Source organism: Dama dama, chromosome 18, assembly GCF_033118175.1.
Source record: "Dama dama isolate Ldn47 chromosome 18, ASM3311817v1, whole genome shotgun sequence".
NCBI classification, from domain to species: domain Eukaryota; kingdom Metazoa; phylum Chordata; class Mammalia; order Artiodactyla; family Cervidae; genus Dama; species Dama dama.
Genome location: NC_083698.1, coordinates 9,324,697 through 9,344,233, shown reverse-complemented (window position 1 = coordinate 9,344,233; position 19,537 = coordinate 9,324,697). Strand labels below are relative to the sequence as shown.

The following is a 19,537-nucleotide window of genomic DNA, read 5'->3' as shown; positions in this document are numbered from 1 at the left end:
CCCAGAAGCTCTGGGGTTTACCTCCACTTCGATAATACTGAATGTTTTTTAGCGTTAGAATGTGTTATAACATTTGAACTAATTTTGACTACACTTTGGCTTTGAAAAGGAATCATTTCAGATAGACACTGGTACTTTTTGAACTTGATAGCTAAAGATTCTGAAATGCATGTTTTATACTGTTAAGTTTTAACCAGTCAGGAAAATTTTATGTAACCAGTGATAGTTCTTTTATTTTTTGTATGAATTTTGTTTAGGCTGTAATGTTTAGCTTTTTATTAACTTCTTATTCTTGCTATCTTAAATTCCTTACTGTGTTTAACAGCATACTTGCCAAGCTATTTAGCATGTAAAAAGCAGGTTTTTGATTTTTTTTTTTTTAAACAGCTTCATATTGAAGCTGAGACTTACCATAAATAAGTTGAGTGGCAGGCCTGGTATGCTGTGTCTTGTTACATAAAACTATTGCCAGAATCTTAGTAAATATAACGTTTTAAAAGTTTGTCTTTGTATATTCACAACAGATTATGACAAGTTAAATTTAAGTGAGAATTACATTATTGCTTTTCCTGTGTCATATTTTACTAAGATTTTGTGCCTCATATCTCCTGCTGAACTGTTTACTAGTAATGTTAAAGAGAATTGATAAATCATTTTCACTTTACATTTTTATATAATCAGGTAACATGAAGTATAATTTGATGTACAATTTTGCCTGTTACAGAGGGTGTGCTAATTATAGTGGCATATGCACAAAACATTTTGGCATGACAAGAAGCTGAATAAATAGCTATTTTACATAAAAATAGCTGTGTTCTTATCAGCTCCCTTTGAGTCACAAGTTATAAACATTAAGAAACACTGTTAATTATGAAATGGTAGATGGATAAGACATGTCCCCAAAGTTTTAGCAAATTTCCCTAAATTTTATGCTTGAATTTTCATAATCTTTCCTCTTTAAAGAAATCTACAAGGTTTTGAGTACACAGCAAGTTGGGGAGACATTTTTTATCCTAAAAGAAGTTTCTCAGAATTGTTCATGAAATGCTAAAGGATAGGACAAACTTATCGGGTTACTTGTTGATCAGATTTGCTTTGAACATAAAAGTATACCTTTACAGACTGGTCCTGTATAGGATATTACGTCCCACTAAAAGCAGCAGTTCATCTCTTTCTCCCTCCACCAAACTCGTTTTTCTTAAATAATTATATACTAATTTTATAAACATAAAACATGTTATTTGGATAATGATGCCAAGGTAACTGCAACAAAATTGATGAGTGTCTGGGTTGAGAAATTGAATTTATACCTGGTGCTATCTTTTTCTGATTGTTTCGAATTCCTTTGGTTGCCCTTAGTATATTTAGGTGTTTAAAATACCCTAAGATTATTCTGAATTTATTTTATCCAGAGTATGGATTCATATTCCTCCAGTCAAGATGTGCTAAGAGCCTAATTTTCTTTTAATTTCATGGAGAACAATTGACTAGCCACTAAGAACAGTTATTAAAACTTGCCAGTTTTCAACTTAAAATCAGTGAACATTTGGCATTTCCTTAAGAAAAGTTTTGGGAGTTTTGTTCTTTCCCAGTTGTATTTGCCTAATTTGTTTTTATATGTTATTTAAAATTTAGTAAGAATACATTGTTCTAGATTCTGAAAGTCATTTTAGTACTTTTTTTCCCCTTGCTTTACCACAGTGAAGACCAGCAGACATACACAAGAAGATGTTTGTTCTTTATACCAGGATTCGACAGTAGATATGAGAACAGTTACCATCTTGGCTAGCTTTGACATAATCATACTATGTTTTCCTACCAGTCAGTCAGATAAGTTGGAGGGGTAAATGTGAAGATTTTATATTTCTCTAAAGTTCCCAGATTGAGGCCTCTGTTTGCTTATCATGAGAAGGTACTTGGTTAGAGTTTTCAGAGGAAGTTATATATAACCTTTGAAGGAGATTTTTATAGCCTAGGAAGTTATTTTTATTTCTACTTAAAGATAAGGTCTTTATTATTATTATGTGTTCATCCATAAACATTTTCAACTGTAGAATTTGTTCTCGGGAAATATAAGTGGTGATACTCTTAGATACCACTTGAAGTGGTGTTGAACCACAAAAATCAAAGTTGGATTAGCTGTAATATTTCAGATCACAGTAACGCTAATGAAATCACTGAAATTTTTACTGAGTAGTAACAGCCACTATTGCATATTTTTCCAATTGCTTGAGAACCTTCTGTGTTTGGTTGCTGGGATGTTGCCATGGTCACGTTCTGTGTTGGTGTGGAGTGGGGAGTTGTGGAATCAGTGGCAACCCAGGACGCCCAGGCTTGGAGGTAGGCTGTCTGAGAAGTCTTCATTGTTTTGAAGCCACACTTGACATGGACCAGAAGGTTCTGAAGAGACTGGTGGAATCCATCAGTAAGAGTGTCAATAGCTGTAAGTACTGACCAGATACCTAGCGCTGCCTGAACATCTTCCGTCAAATAAAAACATTGGGTAGTTGGCCAAGAACAAGTGCTTTGTAACCCCAAAGTAGAGTTCTATTTTCTATCTAATATTTTGGTCATTTTAAATACATAGGTAGTAAGTGAATGATAATCCCTGCACTTACACAGAAAACATTTCAGTCATCAGGTGTCCTAAAATACGTTACATGTATAGGAAGACTGGCTTGAGAATTTATGTGACCGTCAAAATGCTAAAGGGCTATGTGCCTGCAGAGTTCTGGTTTTATTATAGTCTGAAGTTTCATAAGAGACCTCAAAGTGTAAAGGTTTGCTTTGACAGCCCTCCTGAGTTCTCTGGCACAAAAGCCATAGCAGCAGATGACCGCTGTGCTTCACAAGATTGATAGAGGTACGTGAGGCCTTTTAGATGTTAAAGAGACACCTTGTTGCTTTTGCACATGGCAAGTGTTTATTAAAACTAACAGACTTTTTTTAGGATTCCTTGCCCTGCCAGACTTTAAAAAAGTAATCTTGTGAATTTTTTGTTTCTGAAGCCTGACCACAAGCAATCCTGACCGATTTCTAAGAATTTGTTTCTAGACTTTGAGGAACTATTATTTCAGCCAGCTTTACGGCCTCATTATTGGGCACTTCCATTTTTCTTTGTGTGACCTTGGCAGGATAGTCACTACCTTGTTTAAGCATCTCATTGTGGATATAATTCAGTTTTCTCTTTTAGTTGGATTTTAAATGATCTAAGTTCCTCAAGCACTCCTGGGCCCGGTTTACTCCTGTCGTCCTACTACCCGTAAAATCCATTCAGCAGATTGACCTAGTGTTGAATGCAGTAAGAAATGCCTGCTATTAACAGCCCGAGTTTTAGAACACTCAAAAGGAAGTTACGCTTGCTTTGCAAACCTGACTCCTCTCCCTTCCTGATGAGGTTGTTCTTAGTGGCGTCTGCTACCCGTACGTGTGTTTATAGTCGTTCTTCGTTACTCATATTTGAAAGCGATTCTCTGAAATAGTAGACACGAGTATGTAAAACTTAATGAGGAAAAAAAAAAAAAATGAGACCCATATCCCATATAGTCTACAAAGAAGATAAAGCTGTTTAGAAAAAAAGAAATTGCATTTCTTCCTTATTCCAAAGTTTTTGACACTTAATAATTCTTAAGTTACTGTTAACAGTTCAGACCCTAAATACTTGAACAGCTAAGTGACCAGGATAACCAGATTATTAACAGCTGATGTTGTTGAGCTCTTCATTGACAGGATACTGCAAAATGGTTTATGTCCATTGTCTTCTCTTCCATTGAGGTAGGTGATGTTATCCATGTTCTTCGGTGAGGAAACTGCATCTTAGTTTAATTGTTTATGTAAAGTTACCCAGTTAGTGGGCTGAGCTAGTCTGATGTACACTCAGATAATCTTTGTTTTTTCAAATTAATCGGCATTATAGCCCCTGATGGTCATTCTGTACTGTTGTACCATAGTAAGGGCGCAGTGAAAAGTTGTTGAAATCAGTTCCCGTTCTTGAGTCCTTGCAGTTGAGACCAGGATAGACGATGTGTCTCATGACTAGAATTTGGTTGATGATGGATAGGGGTGGGAAGGACTAATAAGCTGTTGCTGCTTTGGCCATCCCAAGAACGGACTGTCTTTATTTCTCTTGGTGTTCTAATTGTGTGACAGAAAGTTGAAGTGATTTTTCCTGGGCTTTGCTTTAGAGCTTCTTAGGAGGGAGCCTTCATAATTTGCTAGGCCCCTCAAATGCCACATGGCCATCCAGTCCAAGCCACGACCTTTGTGTGACTGTGCTCAGATTGTCAGCTGGTCACCTCCAGTGACTTCCCAAAGGAAATTCACTCCCGTGCTAAACAGCTGTTTCCTCTTTTTTTTTTTTTTTCCAACAGATCTAGAATGTTTTGTATTCTAGAGCTAATATGACTTCTGTCTTCATTTACACTGCTCTCTAGAGCTACATTGTTCATTATAGTAACCACTAGCTTCATGTGGCTATTTAAATAAAATATGTGGAACTTAAAATCCAGTTTTGGTCACACGAGCCACTTTTCAGGGTTTAACACCAACAATTGGGTTGTGGCTACCAAATTGAACAGCACAGATATAGAACATTTCCATCATCTCAGAAAGTTCTATTAGACATTGCTGCTATAGAGTCATGCAAAGAAATTATTCCCTTTTCCAAATAATGGCCCTTTAATCTGATGGGGGAGGCAGATAATTACCTCATGGTATATAGTAAATGGCTTCATGGGTGTGTAACCTGTGTGTTCTCATAGGGCCCCATGCTAAGTTTAAGGCTCTGCTAACACTTAAATAATTTATTTTTTTATTCTTACTTGTATTTATTTATTTATTTGGCTGTGCCAGGTCTTAGTTGTGGCATGCTGGGTCTTCGATCTTTCCTGCAGCATCCTGGATCTAGTTCCCTGACCAGGGACCTGACAAGGGCCCCGTGCATTGGGTGCACAGAATCTTAACCATTGGACCACCACATCCAGTCCCAAAATGTATTTTAAATTAGAGACCTGCATTTTCATTTTGCATTGGGCCCACAAATTCTGTAGTTGGCAATGGCCATGACCTCTTACTTGTAGTATGGTAGGAGTAGCTCCCCCATCAGAATCACCTGAAGGTTTATATTGAAAATGTGGATCCCTGAGTACCACCCTTAGTGTATTTTAAACAATCTCTTGTCAGTGGTGCCAAGCCTCCAGATTGTTCACTTCATGTGTTCTTAGACACTATAAAGTTTGAGGATCCTGAGGAGAGACCAATTTTTTTTTTTTCCTGCCTGTTATTTCATACGGATAATACAAGATGGGACTGGCGAGTACTGGCAGAATGCAAGAAGTGTTGCACAAGGGTGAGGGCATGTGAGACAGAAGAGCCTAACCCGAAAGCTCCAGGGGCCAAAGCGGAAACAACCTGAGCAGCGAAATTATTGAGAAGTGACATGGTGTTGGCCTAAAATAAACAAATGTGACTTCATACTGATGTAAATGATTAAATGGAGAAGAGACAAATCTTCCTTTGAAGAATTTAATAGTATAAATATCCCTTCCCTATGAAGTGGAGTTTAATTAAACCTTCATCATGAGAGACTGGCTTCTAAAGACTGGGGGAAGGAGAAGTAGATTCAGGGGAGAAACTGAACCGTGTGAGCCTGCTTAGCAGCAGTGATCCATTATGTTAGTGTCACGTATCTGATACGCAACAAAAGCAGCACTTTATCCCTCTAGTATTTTTCCCCAAAACACAACCACACTTTAATTATGAGGAAAGCATTAGGCAAACCTAAGTTGAGGAACATTGTGCAAAATAAAAACTGTCAAGTTCATGAAAAGGACTAAGACGGAACACTTGCAGGATTGGAGGAGATGTGACAGCCAAATGGATCCCGCGTGGGATCCTAGAATAAACAAAGGAAATTGGTGGGAAAACAGGTGAAATCTATAATTTAGTTAATAATAATGTACCAGTGTCAGTGTATTAGTTTTGACAAATGCCCCATGGTTATTTAAGAAGTCAGCAGGAAGAAACAGTGAGGAGTTCAGGGGAATCTTACTATCACTGCATCTCTTACGTAAAATAAAACTATTCCAAACTAAAAAGTTTAATAAATACCATGTCAGTCTCTAGTTTATGAACACCATTCTCATTACCCACAGTTTCTCAAGTATCAAATACAGGGGTTCTTTGACCACACGTGTAAGGTCTTCAGATATAATGGAAGTGAGCTGCATAGATAAAACTCAGAAGTTACTACCTGCTGCAGATTGTGTCTAAAATCCTTGATTATTTTGCTGGATAACTTGTTAGTATTTGATTCAGAGCAGTTCCTGACTCCTGACTCACTTTCTTCAGATATCCATTTCACGTCACTGTAACACTCAAACGTTGATTCTCCATCAGAGTTGAGCAGGGCTAGTTTCAGGCAAACATTAATGTAATATGTATGCAATATAGTGTGTCCACACACCTGAACTGTGTTTCTCCTCATATTCCATACAAGAAGGAGAAAAACAGAGACTTCGTCCTCAGAGCACCTGTACCCCCTTCTGTGACCAAGTCTTGAAAAGTCACGTTGCTTTATTTTATTGTACTCTTGGTTGAAATGGCGGTCAAAAAATACCCCTAGTTTTACGTGAAGGAGACACAAACCCCATCTTTCTAAGGGAGAAGTATCAAGTCTCATTCTAAGAAGACCATATGAGTGGGACAGGATTTAAAATTATCTGGGAAAATATAACCTGTCACCTATAGGTTGACCATTCATAAGGCAGTTTAAAGAATCCACTGCCAGTGAGCCTCCTTAAATGCAAATCTGATTATCAACTTGCCAGCCAAAATTTTTCAATAAGCCCCTCTGTAAAGTCAAACAGTTCTGCCACCTAGCTGCACCAAACCATCTGTGGCTCTGAGAATATGCCACCCTGCCTTCAAACTGCCTCCTCTTACTTAATAATGCTATTAATTATTAATCTATTAATCTAATTATAATTTATATTTTCTATATAAATAGATAATATAAAAATTTATAATTTATATAAATTAATTATAATTTATTAATAATAAATGCTTACTCCTGGAATTGGCTTTAGCTCAAGGTACACCTCTTCCTGGAGCCCCTTCTCACTCACTCACTGCCTTTCCCCACTTAATGATTCCTTTCTTTGGGTCACTGCCAAACACTTTAATCACAGTATTTGTAACACTTTTATTTCATTTCTTTTTCTCTTGACCAAAGTGTAATAAATTAAGGGCAGAAATGATGGTGTATTCATTGCCTAGGTTCATGGGAGGCCCTTAATAAATGCTTATTAGATGGATAAAAATGACCTTTATGTCAAATCTTGGGGCTATGTATGAAGCCTGAGACCTAGTTCAGTTCATAAATAATGTTAGGTATCTTTGTAATTGTTTATTCTATAGATGTATCAACATTTGCCCTAAGAGTCAAGTCATTCTGACCATGTTAGAAACCCTAATGTAACCTGCATATTTGCTGTCAGTTCTCATTGGTTTTCATTGGGTAACTTGAAATCACCTCAAAGACAACATCTAAAAAAATATTTCTCCTTCCACCCTCCCCAAAAGAGGGAGGGAGGAGAAGGAAGAGAGAAATAGAACTAGTAAACAGCTTCCCTCCTAACTCTTCAGTTCAGTCGCTCAGTCGTGTCTGACTCTTTGCAACCCCATGAACCGTAGCACGCCAGGCCTCCCTGTCCATCACCAACTCCCAGAGCTTACCCAAACCCATGTCCATCCAGTCAGTGATGTCATCCAGCCATCTCATCCTCTGTCGTCCCCTTCTCCTCCTGCCCCCAATCCCTCCCAGCATCAGGGTCTTTTCAAATGAGTCAGCTCTTTGCATGAGGTGGCCAAAGTGTTGGAGTTTCATCTTCAACATCAGTCCTTCCAATGAACACCCAGGACTGATCTCCTTTAGGATAGACTTGTTGGATCTCCTTGTAGTCCAAGGGACTCAAGAGTCTTCTCCAACACCACAGTTCAAAAGCATCAATTCTTCTGCGCTCATCTTTCTTTATAGGTCAAATCTCACATCCATACATGACCACTGGAAAAACCATAGCCTTGACTAGATGGACCTTTGTTGGCAAAGTAATGTCTCTGCTTTTTAATATGCTATCTAGGTTGGTCATAACTTTCCTTCCAAGGAGTAAGCATCTTTTAATTTCATGGCTGCAATCACCATCTGCAGTAATTTTGGAGCCCAGAAAAATAAAATCAGCCATTGTTTCCACTGTTTCCCCATCTATTTCCCATGAAATGATGGGACCAGATACCATGATCTTAGTTTTCTGAATGTTGAGCTTTAAGCCAACTTTTTCACTCTCCTCTTTCACTTTCATTAAGAGGCCCTTTTCTTTTCTTCTTCACTTTCTGCCATAAGGTGGTGTCATCTGCCTATCTGAGGTTATTGATATTTCTCCTGGCAATCTTGATTCCAGCTTGTGCTTCTTCCAGTCCAGTGTTTCTCATGATGTACTCTGCATACACGTTAAATAAGCAGGGTGACAATATACAGCCCTGATGTACTCCTTTTCCTATTTGGAACCAGTCTGTTGTTCCATGTCCAGTTCTAACTGTTGCTTCCTGACCTGCATACGGGTTTCTCAAGAGGCAGGTCAGGAGGTCTGGTATTCCCATCTCTTTCAGAATTTTCCACAGTTTATTGTGATCCACACCGTCAAAGTCTTTGGCATAGCCAATAAAGCAGAAATAGATGTTTTTCTGGAACTCTCTTGCTTTTTCAATGATCCAGTGGATGTTGGCAATTTGATCTTTGGTTCCTCTGCCTTTTCTAAAACCAGCTTGAACATCTGGAAGTTCACGGTTCATGTATTGCTGAAGCCTGGCTTGGATAATTTTAAGCATTACTTTACTAGTGTGTGAGATGAGTGCAATTGTGTGGTAGTTTGAGCATTCTTGGGCATTGCCTTTCTTTGGGATTGGAATGAAAATTTACCTTTTCCAGTCCTGTGGCCACTGCTGAGTTTTCCGTATTTGCTGACATATTGAGGGCAGCACTTTCACAGTGTCATCTTTCAGGATTTGAAATAGATCAACTGGAATTCCATCACCTCCACTAGCTTTGTTTGTAGTGATGCTTCCTAAGACCCACTTGACTTCACATTCCAGGATGTCTGGCTCTAGGTGAGTGATCATACCATTGTGATTATCTAGGTTGCGAAGATCTTTTTTGTACAGTTCTTCTGTATATTCTTGCCACCTCTTCTTAATATCTTCTGCTTCTGTTAGGTCCCTACTATTTCTGTCCTTTATTGAGCCTATCTTTGCATGAAATATTCCCTTGGTATCTCTAATTTTCTTGAAAGTTTTCTCAAATTATCTTTAAGTCATAGAATCAGACTTTTAGAAACTGAGGGAATATCCGAAATCATCTAGAATAATACTCAAATTGTATAGGTGAGGACTCTGAGGCATAAAGAAGTTGAGTTGTGTTAAGTCAGCTATGTAGGATACGAAATGGAAGTGGAACCCAGACTTAAGTCTAATACCCCCAACCCACAAAGCCTAATCTCTTAGTTCTCAGTTCGGACAGTGCATTAGAGTCACCTTTGTGCTTCTTAAGCAGCATCTCAGGCTCCCTGCCCGCTTTCTGATCTCATTTCTGTGGTCCTAAGTAAAGCTTATTGCTCCAAGCCAGGCTTCTAGGCTTCCAGTTTTCCCCTTCAGTACAACTTTGCCAGATGGGTTTTATTAAACCACTTCTCGACCCTTACAGCATAGAAGAATTAGCTGAGCTTTTGTTTCAAAGGTAGCTCCTGGACCCACTGTTAGCAACTGTGACTTAGTAGGTCTGGGGCAAGGCCTTTGACAAGCAATGAGAGGTGGGTGATTTTCATATGGAGGGTCCAAAGATGATACCACAAGGAACCCTGCTCCAGGAAAACAAACATTAATCTTCTGACCAGGCATTCAAGGCTCTATTTAAACAGCCTGTCCTCTTCAGTCTTGTTTTTCACTTCTTCCCAACTTGCTATGCTCCCAACAAAACATATTCAACCTCAATCTCAATTCTTTCCTTTACTCATATTATTCCCTCTTCCTGGAATTCTCCACTTCTTTACCACCCTGAATACATTCCTTTCTGGATAAATGCTCTGCATCCGTCAAGGCCCAGTTCAAAGTCTACACTCATGAAAATAGCACAAGTCTTTCTCATACAGATTTGTCTTCACATGTCTATAGTGGTGAGTGTTATATGACATAATTTAACATTTATATACTGTCTTAATGAGACATCTGAGTGGCATCTGTCTTGACTGTGTGAGCTGTTAAGTAACAAGTCCATGTCACAATTTTTAAACCACTAGTGCATCACAGAAACAAAATAGCTAATTAGTAAAATATATTTAATTGGGTTGGAGAACTCAGAGGTTAAATCTAAGTTGTATTTATTTGTATTTTCATTTTACAGTCAAAAAGAGTGAAATAGAGTGTCTCATAAGGATTTTTCACAACTTGGTGGGAAGAGGTGACATAAAACTTGCTAACGCTGGACTAGATCGTAACACATTTCGAGTGATCCTGCACAGCGTATTTGGAATGACTGATGATGTGCTAATGAACAGGGGTAAGGAGTCCTGGAGACTGAGATGGGCCAAGCTGCGGTGGCAGATGCGTGTGTGTGTGTGTGTGTGTGTGTGTGTATACACACATACATTTGTACATACACATATATTCAGTTTTCACCAAAGACTGAAATTTTCAAAACAAAAACTATACATATAATTCTGGTAGTGCTACTGATTTAGAACAGTAAATCTGATTTGATCATCAGGATGGATTTTATTATAAACTCACTCAAGTTCTTGTCTCATAGCTGTAGTACTTTGAGAAAGAACCAGTAAGGAACTAAATAAGCTAGCAGTATTTTTTTTAAAGATAAGTTTGTAAAAAATAAAAAATAAAAAAATAAAGATAAGTTTGGGGTTTCCGTTGTCTTTGGATTCATATGCTATAGACATGTAAAACATGTAAAGACATGTTGACTTCTTTAACAAACACAAAAAGAAAATTACTCATTATATTGAAAAAAATATTAATAATTTTATATTTAAAATAGGAAATTATATAACATGATCCAGTCAGTTTCAATAACAAACTTTCAGTGTTCAATTTGATGTCTTGATGGGTGTATACACCATGAAGACTGTATCATGTCATGTGGTGGTGCTCAGTCGTGTCCGACTGTTTGCAACCCCCGTGGACTGTAGCCTGCCAGGCTCCTCCATCCATGAAATTTTCCAGGCAAGATTACTGGAGTGGGTTGCCATTTCCTTCTCCAGGGGATCTTCCCAACCCAGGGATCGGACCCTCATCTCTTGCATCTACTGCTTGGCAGGTGGGTTCTTTACCACTGAGCCACCTGGGAAGTCCATAATCAAAATAATTAATGTTTCCATTAACCCTAAAGGAGACAATAATATTTTGTTTTCTATAGGATAATACCAAGATTTCATTGGTAATTTTAAAAATAATGTGTTATTTTACTAATTGATCTTTAGGTATAACACAAATTCTTTAGAACAGGATTTTACCACTCTTTTTAGAGTGGTAAAAATTATCACATTGATTATCTACATTGTTGGTCTTTTTTCCTCAGAATAACCATACAAAACATCACAAGTGACACTCATCATTAACCATGGGGAGGAGAATGGCTTCTTTTTGTAAAAATCTGTTGGAAATATACTTCCAGTTATTTTTGATTCTTTCAAGAAAGATTGTACCAAAACCTTCTGTCCGCCCCCCCCCCCCCTTTTTGGGAGGAAATACTTTTTTGTCTCTATTCATAGTACTCTTGAATAATAGCTATAAATTACAATACACTAACACATTCCTTTTCTTTCAGTATTTTTTGCATTTGACAAAGACAATGATAACTACATAAATGTGAAAGAGTGGGTTAAAGGACTATCAGTGTTTCTTCGAGGGACTTTTGAAGAAAAGCTGAAGTGTAAGATTTCTATATAAATATTAACATATATAGTATCAATTTTATATTTAATCCTTAAATCATTTTTTTTAAATACAAACTCAGTGTTATTCTCTATAGCACTCTTGCAAAAATAGTTCATGAGAGTTTAAAAAAAAAGGCAGATGAAATGGGTGACCTCTTTTATAGGAGAGTCCCTGGTCCCCAAGACACTTACTTCACTAGTACTTCACTGTAGCATACAAATACCACCAGCATGGCTCTTTGGCTCAAGGCCTGGGCAAAGAACAGCAGCTACAGGTCAGGACAGGTACCGACTATGATGATAGGCAAGGCTGAGATCTCTGGGGCTGTGTCTGGGCTCAGCAGGAAATGGGCCTTGAATATGGGTGGCCACGTAGTCCACAGTGGGACTATTGCTTGTCTTTTCGTTAGAGTAGGGATGAGGGGTTAACACAAGACAAGGTAAAGCACACAGCTGTCAGAAACCAACACTCTAGTGTTAGAATAAGTGTAGGTGAATAAAGGGAATGAGACTGAGGCAATGAAACCCCAAAGGGAGGAAGTATTATAAAGGGAGCTTCCTACAGAAGAGCATCGTTAGGAATTCCAAAGACGAAAATCTCCCACAATTTTGCAGAGATAGCTCTGGCTCACCTCACCTGTACCACTGATGTGACGCATGTTTTCTATGTTTTACACCTCCTGTGTAGGATTTGGGGTGTGAAACCTAGAGAGAGAATAGGAACAATTTTAAACAACAGTGTTCAAGGGAACAAATGTCAAATTACCTAGGAAAAACTGCAGAGTTCTTAGTATGTGAGCAAATTTTTATCCCTTCTGCCACTTGATTCTGGTTTTGGGATGTCCAAAAGAAAATCTCTAAGTTAAATGCATGTTTTAAAAATGATAGTAACATTTTAAAGACTCACCAACTGTATTTGAAAGTTAAGACTTTTGTTTCTCTCTTTTATTTGGGGGAGGTATTTTTTTTCCTTTTTTCCCCCCTTTTTTTAATACTTAAAATATTGAAGTATAATTGACATACAACATTGTATACTTCCTTTTTTTTTCTTACAACATGTTTTTTCCCCCACTTTTCTCCAGTCTAATTTTCACAGGACACCATTAAGTACAGTAGTCACTTGTTCCTTATAATTTCAGTGTTGTTATACTGAAGTCTCACTGAGAAATGAAAAGTGAAGTTTCATGAATGTAAATTGTGAGACTTCTGTATAACAACACTGGACATGACGAATTGCTGTTGTTTAGTCTTTAAGTCATGTCCAACTCATTTGCCACCCCATGGACTATTGCCTGTTAGGCTCTCTGACCGTGGGATTTTCCAGGCAAGAACACTGGAGTGGGTTGCCATTTCCTTCTCCAGGGATCTTCCCAACCCAGGGATCAAACCTATCTCCCCTCCATTGGCAGGTGGATTCTTTACCACTGAGCCAGCAGGGAAGCCAGGACATAATGAATAGCATCACACTATCAAATTTTTTTTCCTTTTCTAATCCCACTGCCTAAAAATACTTCATGTATTATACATTTCAATACATGTTAATTTGGGGAAAATACTGTTTCTAGTAAGGTTGTGTCACAACTTGTATATGCTATTTATTAGAAAAATGCAACAAAAGAGCTAATCTGATACTCTGGAATTTAATACCTGGTTCTTTTTCTTCCTCACTCCCTCCCTTCTTTTCTCCCCATCTTGCTCTTCTTTCTTTCCTTGTCTCTGTCTCTCTCCCTCTCCCCCCTCCCTTCCTTCCTTTCCAAAAACATTTAACTAGATTACGAACTCAAGAACTACCTCACTGCTCTATTCCCAGGACCTGCATAAGGTCATTTGTGGGATGAAGGATAAACTGTAGTGGTGCTTACATGGTGCAGTGGAAATCATGAAATCATTCTCCAGGGAGAGATGGATCATTTTGGATAGTGAAATGGGCAGTCTCCAAGGAGTTGACAGACTCACTACCCACTACCCAAATATATAGAACAATTTTTTTGTCAGTGATGTAATGATGTGTATACTCTAGCTTTTTTACTCTGTGTAAGAAGGAAATTATAGCAGTAAGATACACACACACATATATATGTGTATATATGAAAAGAAAGACTTTACACACATATGTGTGAGTGTGTGTGTGTGTTATCACAAAGGATATTTAGTCTTGTGGAAAGATTTATAAAATTCTCTACTGTGTAGAATGTTGTTCAGTCGCTAAGTCATGTCTGGCTCTTTGTGACCCCATGGAATGCAGCACGCCAGGCTCCTCTGTCCTCCACTGTCTCCCAGGATTTGCTCAAATTCATTCATTGAGTCTAGACTGTAGATTGTCTGAACTGTTTTTATCCTTCTTTAATTATATACTGAAATAACTGAGAAGACTAGTGACATTTTAATTATTTTTATCCTTGTCTATAAACTTCTTATGCTTTGAAAAGTTTGTTTTGAAGTTTATTATTTCAATGGTGATGGTTACATTTCTCGAGAGAGAATATATGACATGTTGAAGAACAGTCTACACCAACAGTCACCTGGAGAAGAGACTGATGAAGGAATAAGAGAGTTGGTAGATATAGCACTGAAGAAAATGGTAAGAATAAAAAAGCTGTAATTCATTATATTCAGTCCAGTGGATGTGAGAAAGCTAAAGCTAAATAAATGATTTATTTTCCTACATAGTGAATGTAACCTTTGTGAGGGCAGGAGTTCTTATTTGTTCTCTGCCCTATCCATTGCCTAAAACAGTGCCTGGCTGATGGTGGTTCCTTCATAAGTATTTATGGGATGGCTGGGTGATTAAATGAATCACTACATTAAATGAATGTTAATTTTATTTATTATTGTACTGTCAGTTAACTCTCATTATCTGGAAAGGAGGGTGATAGATTTAGTTCTTTTAAAATTGAATGCCATTGTAGTCTGTCTTCATGACCTTTGCTTTCTCATCCATCTGGACACTCATTATAATGAAATAACCCTTATAAAGTGCTTACTACACGCTGGACCCTTCACAGAAGTTTAATATGTAAACATGTTTTATCTTCAAAACAACGGGATGAAGTAGAAAATATCATCTCTATTTTGCAGATGAGAAAACTGAAGTGCAGATAGGTTTATACAAGGCCATGATGGAAAATGAGGTGCAAAATTTATCTTTCAGTGAAACCAGTAACACCTCTTTATTATGGCCATAGTGATTTCTTTTTTTCCCTGTGACCCTAGACTGGATACCAATGCTTTAAGACTCTGAGGCCGCCAAGGTCCAGCTCACAACCTCTTTGGAGTTCAGGAAGTAACTGATGAGGGGGTCTGCCGAGTCTCAGCGTCTCAGATTCAGCTAACAGACCACAGGGTGTCCTTTTCCATTAGACATGCCCAGTAGCCACTGTGAGCCGGGAGGGCAGACTTCTTGAGAGACAGTATCCTTCCCAGTACACACCCACACCCACTCCCCCTTCTTTTTTTTTTTTTCATCCTAAATTTTAATTTTTTTCAAAGTTGCCATTTTTTTTTCATTTATTTTTATTAGTTGGAGGCTAATTACTTTACAATATTGTAGTGGGTTTTGCCATACATTGACATGAATCAGCCATGGGTTTACATGTGTTCCCCATCCGGATCCCCCCTCCCACCCCTTCTTTTTTTAAAATAGTTTTTTTTTTTTTTTTTAATTTACTTACTTGGCTGCACTGGGACTCAGTTGCAGCACATGGGATCTTTAGTTGCAGTGTGCAGGATCTGGTTCCCTGAAGGGCGATTGATCCTGGCTGGGCTCCCTGCATTGGGAGCATGGGGTGTTAACCACTGGACCACAAGGGAAGTCCCCTACCCCCTTCTTTTGGAAAGAAAATGTCATGGAGTGACTCTTTTTCTGAAAATTATTCAAACCTTTCTTTAAATTTAGACCCCCCAGCAACCTTGATTTAGTTATGCCCAGAAGTGAAAAAATAAGGACCCGTCAAGTCAAATCCAAATTGAATTAAGCAGTTAAAACTATTCATAATCTACACACATGATTTCGTTAATTTCCCATAGTCCCTGTCGTGAACGCTGCATTCCAGCCTGGTCTGTCTGCTTCCTGACTTGCATTCCGGCTTACTGTCATAGTCCATGTTGAGCCATTCTTCCGCTTTCCCTCCTGACCCCTCTCCGCCTATCTATGCCCCAACCACCCTGAAGGGCCTAGCAGGAGTCCGCCAGCTCCTTCTCAGGATCCTAGCCCTTGCTTTCTCAGCGCCTGCTCCTTGTTAAGCGACTTCACTTTTACACATTTTACGTGATAGCCTTCTCTCAAGTTTAAGAGATGCTTTGTGAAACAAGACTAAAATTGCACTTAAGAATCTTTGGCACTATTTTTATCACAAAAGTAGCAGTATTACAATGGGCTTCCTCTAATTTTCGTTTTTTTACCCCCAATTCGGGTAGAAGTCCTTTAAGGATTTTAATTATTATTACTGACTTACTTGGCTGCAGCAGGTCTTACTTGTGGTGTGTGGGATGTCAGCTTCCGGCCCACCAGGGAAGCCCCTAGGGGACAGGGTTTTATATGTCTAAGGTGACGCTGGGGCTGCTGTGACCAAGTATCATCCTCCGGGTAGACTGAACAGCTGGAATGTATTCTCACAATCCGGGGAATCTGAGAAGTCCAAGAGGAAAGTGCCAGCAGGTTCACTGCCTGGCTGAGCGCTCTGCTCTTGCCTTGCTGACAGCCACCTCCTCAGTGAGTCCTCACACGGCAGAGACAGGGAGCTCTGGCCTTTCTTTTACTCACGGGGACACTAACAGCACGTTGGGGCCCTACCTTCATGACCTCCTCTGAACCTAAGCTACCTCCCAAAGACCCCCACCTTCAAATAGCATCCCACTGCCCTGGTCAGTGGAGAGACAAACGTTCTATTCATAATATCAGCTATTAGATTAAAAGGAACAAAGTAAATAAGCATCTTTTGATGTGTGCAAGTAGTGCCTACAGAAGTGTGAACGTAAGTTTGATTTGGTAAAACCTTTTTTTCTACAGTTATTTTCCATGCAGAATTAACTACTCTTGTCATTTACCAAGAAATCATCTTCCTCTCCAGGATTATGACAACGATGGCAAGATATCTTTTGCAGATTTTGAAAAAGCAGTGAAAGAAGACAGACTTTTGTTGGAAGTGTTTGGACCGTGTTTACCGGAGGCAAAGGTACAGTGGCAGCAATGAATTGGTTTGGGGGGAAATTCCAAAGGACCTGAAAAGAAATACTTGCTAGACACTTACCTCTGTAGGGTTCCAACCTACTGCTGAAGTTCAGCAATCAAGGTCTCTGCCCCATCTTAGCATTTGGGACCCAAGACGGTAGTGACCAAGGAATTATACTCAAGATTTTTTTTTCAGCTTTTAACCACCTTGACCATACACAATTCCTAATATTCTGGATGTTAATATTTTCTCCCTCCAAACCCAAAGTATATTGGCTTGCTTGAGATAGAACAGCAAATACAGAGTGGATTCAGCAAGAACCTACCATAAACTGCTAAGAGAAAACTTGATCTTTTTCTTATTTGTTGTCAATGAGAATACACTTTCAAAAATTTTGATCACGTGCATAGTACTTTATAGTATTTTATTTGTCCTCAAAAAGTATTGAATTTGACAAAGGTTTTCTGAGCCAGAAGAGCCAGCCTGATAATTGACTTCACTATTTCCTTTCTTAATTCTTCGTTTGAGCAACTGTGCTTTGCAAACATGTGATATAAGAAGAAAGTTTCTATTCTCTGCAGTAATTTAGATGGGTGATTTTGTGGATGAATTTGCATAATGTTAAGCTATCCTTCATATCTCAGTTGGTAAAGAATCCACCTGCAATGCAGGAGACCCCAGTTTGATTCCCGGGTTGGGAAGATCCCCTGGAGAAGGGATAGGCTACCCACTCCAGTAGTCTGGCCTGGAGAATTCTATACAGTCCATGGGGTCAGAAAGAGTCAGGCACAACTGAGTGACCTTCACTTTCACTTTTTCACTTCAAGCTCTCCTTATGCAGACTCATCCACCTACATGTTAAGCTATCCTTGGGCTTCCCTGGTGGCTCAGACGGTAAAGAAACTGCCTGCAATGCAGGAAACCCTGGGTTGGGAAGATCCGCTAGAGAAGGGAATGGCAACCTACTCTAGTATGTTTGCCTGGAGAAATCCTGGACAGAGCAGCTTCGCAGGCTACAATCCATGGCATCGAAAAGTAAGACATGGCTGAGCAACTAACACTTTCACTTTCAAGCTATCCTTAAGTCATTTCAGCTTGTCCTGCTGTAGTTTATCCCCACATTTTAACTGTCTGGAAACCTGTATTAAAAATCAATGTGTAAAAGGCAAACTTCTCTTTTTAAGAGGACTGATGGGTTAAACGGTATAGAATAACAGGCTAGAGTCAGTACTTAGGTTCAGATGGAACAACCAGGGTTCTTCAGCAGCTCCCCTCGAGTCCATCCGTAGCCCAGTGATCTAGAGTCTTACTACTGCGTATGATCTGTGCACCACTGGTATCCCCTAGAAGCTTGTGAGAACTGCACTCTCAGATCCCTCCTCAAACCAGCTGAATCAGAATCTTGTCTTTTTTTAGTGTGTGACACAGGTTCGGTTCATTTTCCCTCCCATATCATGGTCCATCCTGTGTATGTGGCCAGGGACGGGGAGCAGTGCTGACCTCCAGTCACAGAAAAGGTCAGGGACACGGAACCCACACAGCAGCTCCTCCCATCAGAACTGTCAGAGAGCATTTTCAGTTGACACAAAATACACCTGTCATAACATTTATCTTCTTAACCAATTTTAAGCCTACAGTTCAATAGCGATAGGTACATTCATGCTATTTTGCAACCCATCTCCAGAACTCTGCTCATCTCACCAAACTGAAACTCTACACCCATTAAACAACTTCCCATTCCCATCACCCACCAGCCCCTGCCACCACCATCTGAATCTGCATTGTAATAAGACCCCCGAGACTCAAAACACCTCAAAGTCTGAAAAGCCTGATCTAGACAGCAACTTGCTCTAATTCTATGCTGAAGTCGCTAATGTATTTTTTGACTAAGAGTGCCACAGAAAGTACAGTTGACCCTTGAACAATACAGGTGTGAACTGGGAGGGTCAACTTATATGTAGAATTTTTTTCTATTAATAAATACATACCATATGATCACACATACATACCATATGATCCATGGTCGGTTGAATCTGAGGATACAAAACAGCAGATATGGAAGGCAGACTGTAAAGTTACATGTGGATTTTTGCGTGGAGGGTCAGCAACCCTAACCCCACATTATTCAAGGGTCAATTGTATATCTGATTATCTCACAAGGAAGTAGGGCTAGTCCCCTTGCCTGTAGCTTCTTTTAATATCATTCACAACTCAGTGCCATCCTAGCAAGCTCGCATAATGTCATAAATGAAGGTAAAAGTTTCTAACCTTTATATTCAAAATCAATCCATTAGGCAAGAGACCCTTAGGATAGGGAGAAAAGGAGACACCATCTGGTATGGGCCTCCTCAGGTTACTGTTACCAGCAAA

General features: G+C 39.0%; 1 protein-coding gene across 1 annotated transcript; it reads left to right on the top strand.

Moving 5' to 3' along the window:
- Positions 1-942: 942 nt before the first annotated feature.
- LOC133072059 (calaxin-like) lies at positions 943-18,974 on the top strand. Its single transcript, XM_061164892.1, has 6 exons — positions 943-2,443; positions 10,451-10,606; positions 11,888-11,992; positions 14,426-14,577; positions 17,066-17,170; positions 17,995-18,974. The coding sequence occupies exons 1-6, from the start codon at positions 2,386-2,388 to the stop codon at positions 18,136-18,138; spliced, it is 720 nt and encodes a 239-aa protein (XP_061020875.1). The 5' UTR covers positions 943-2,385; the 3' UTR covers positions 18,139-18,974.
- Positions 18,975-19,537: the final 563 nt, after the last annotated feature.

What these genes read in the sequence shown, in the direction of transcription:
- LOC133072059 (XM_061164892.1), top strand. Translation starts at nt 2,386, where the DNA reads ATGGACCAGAAGGTTCTGAAGAGACTGGTGGAATCCATCAGTAAGAGT. An exon ending in TGATGTGCTAATGAACAGGG is followed by an intron (nt 10,607 to 11,887) that starts GTAAGGAGTCCT and finishes CTTTTCTTTCAG; the next exon opens with TATTTTTTGCATTTGACAAA. An exon ending in CGTGTTTACCGGAGGCAAAG is followed by an intron (nt 17,171 to 17,994) that starts GTACAGTGGCAG and finishes TTTCACTTCAAG; the next exon opens with CTCTCCTTATGCAGACTCAT.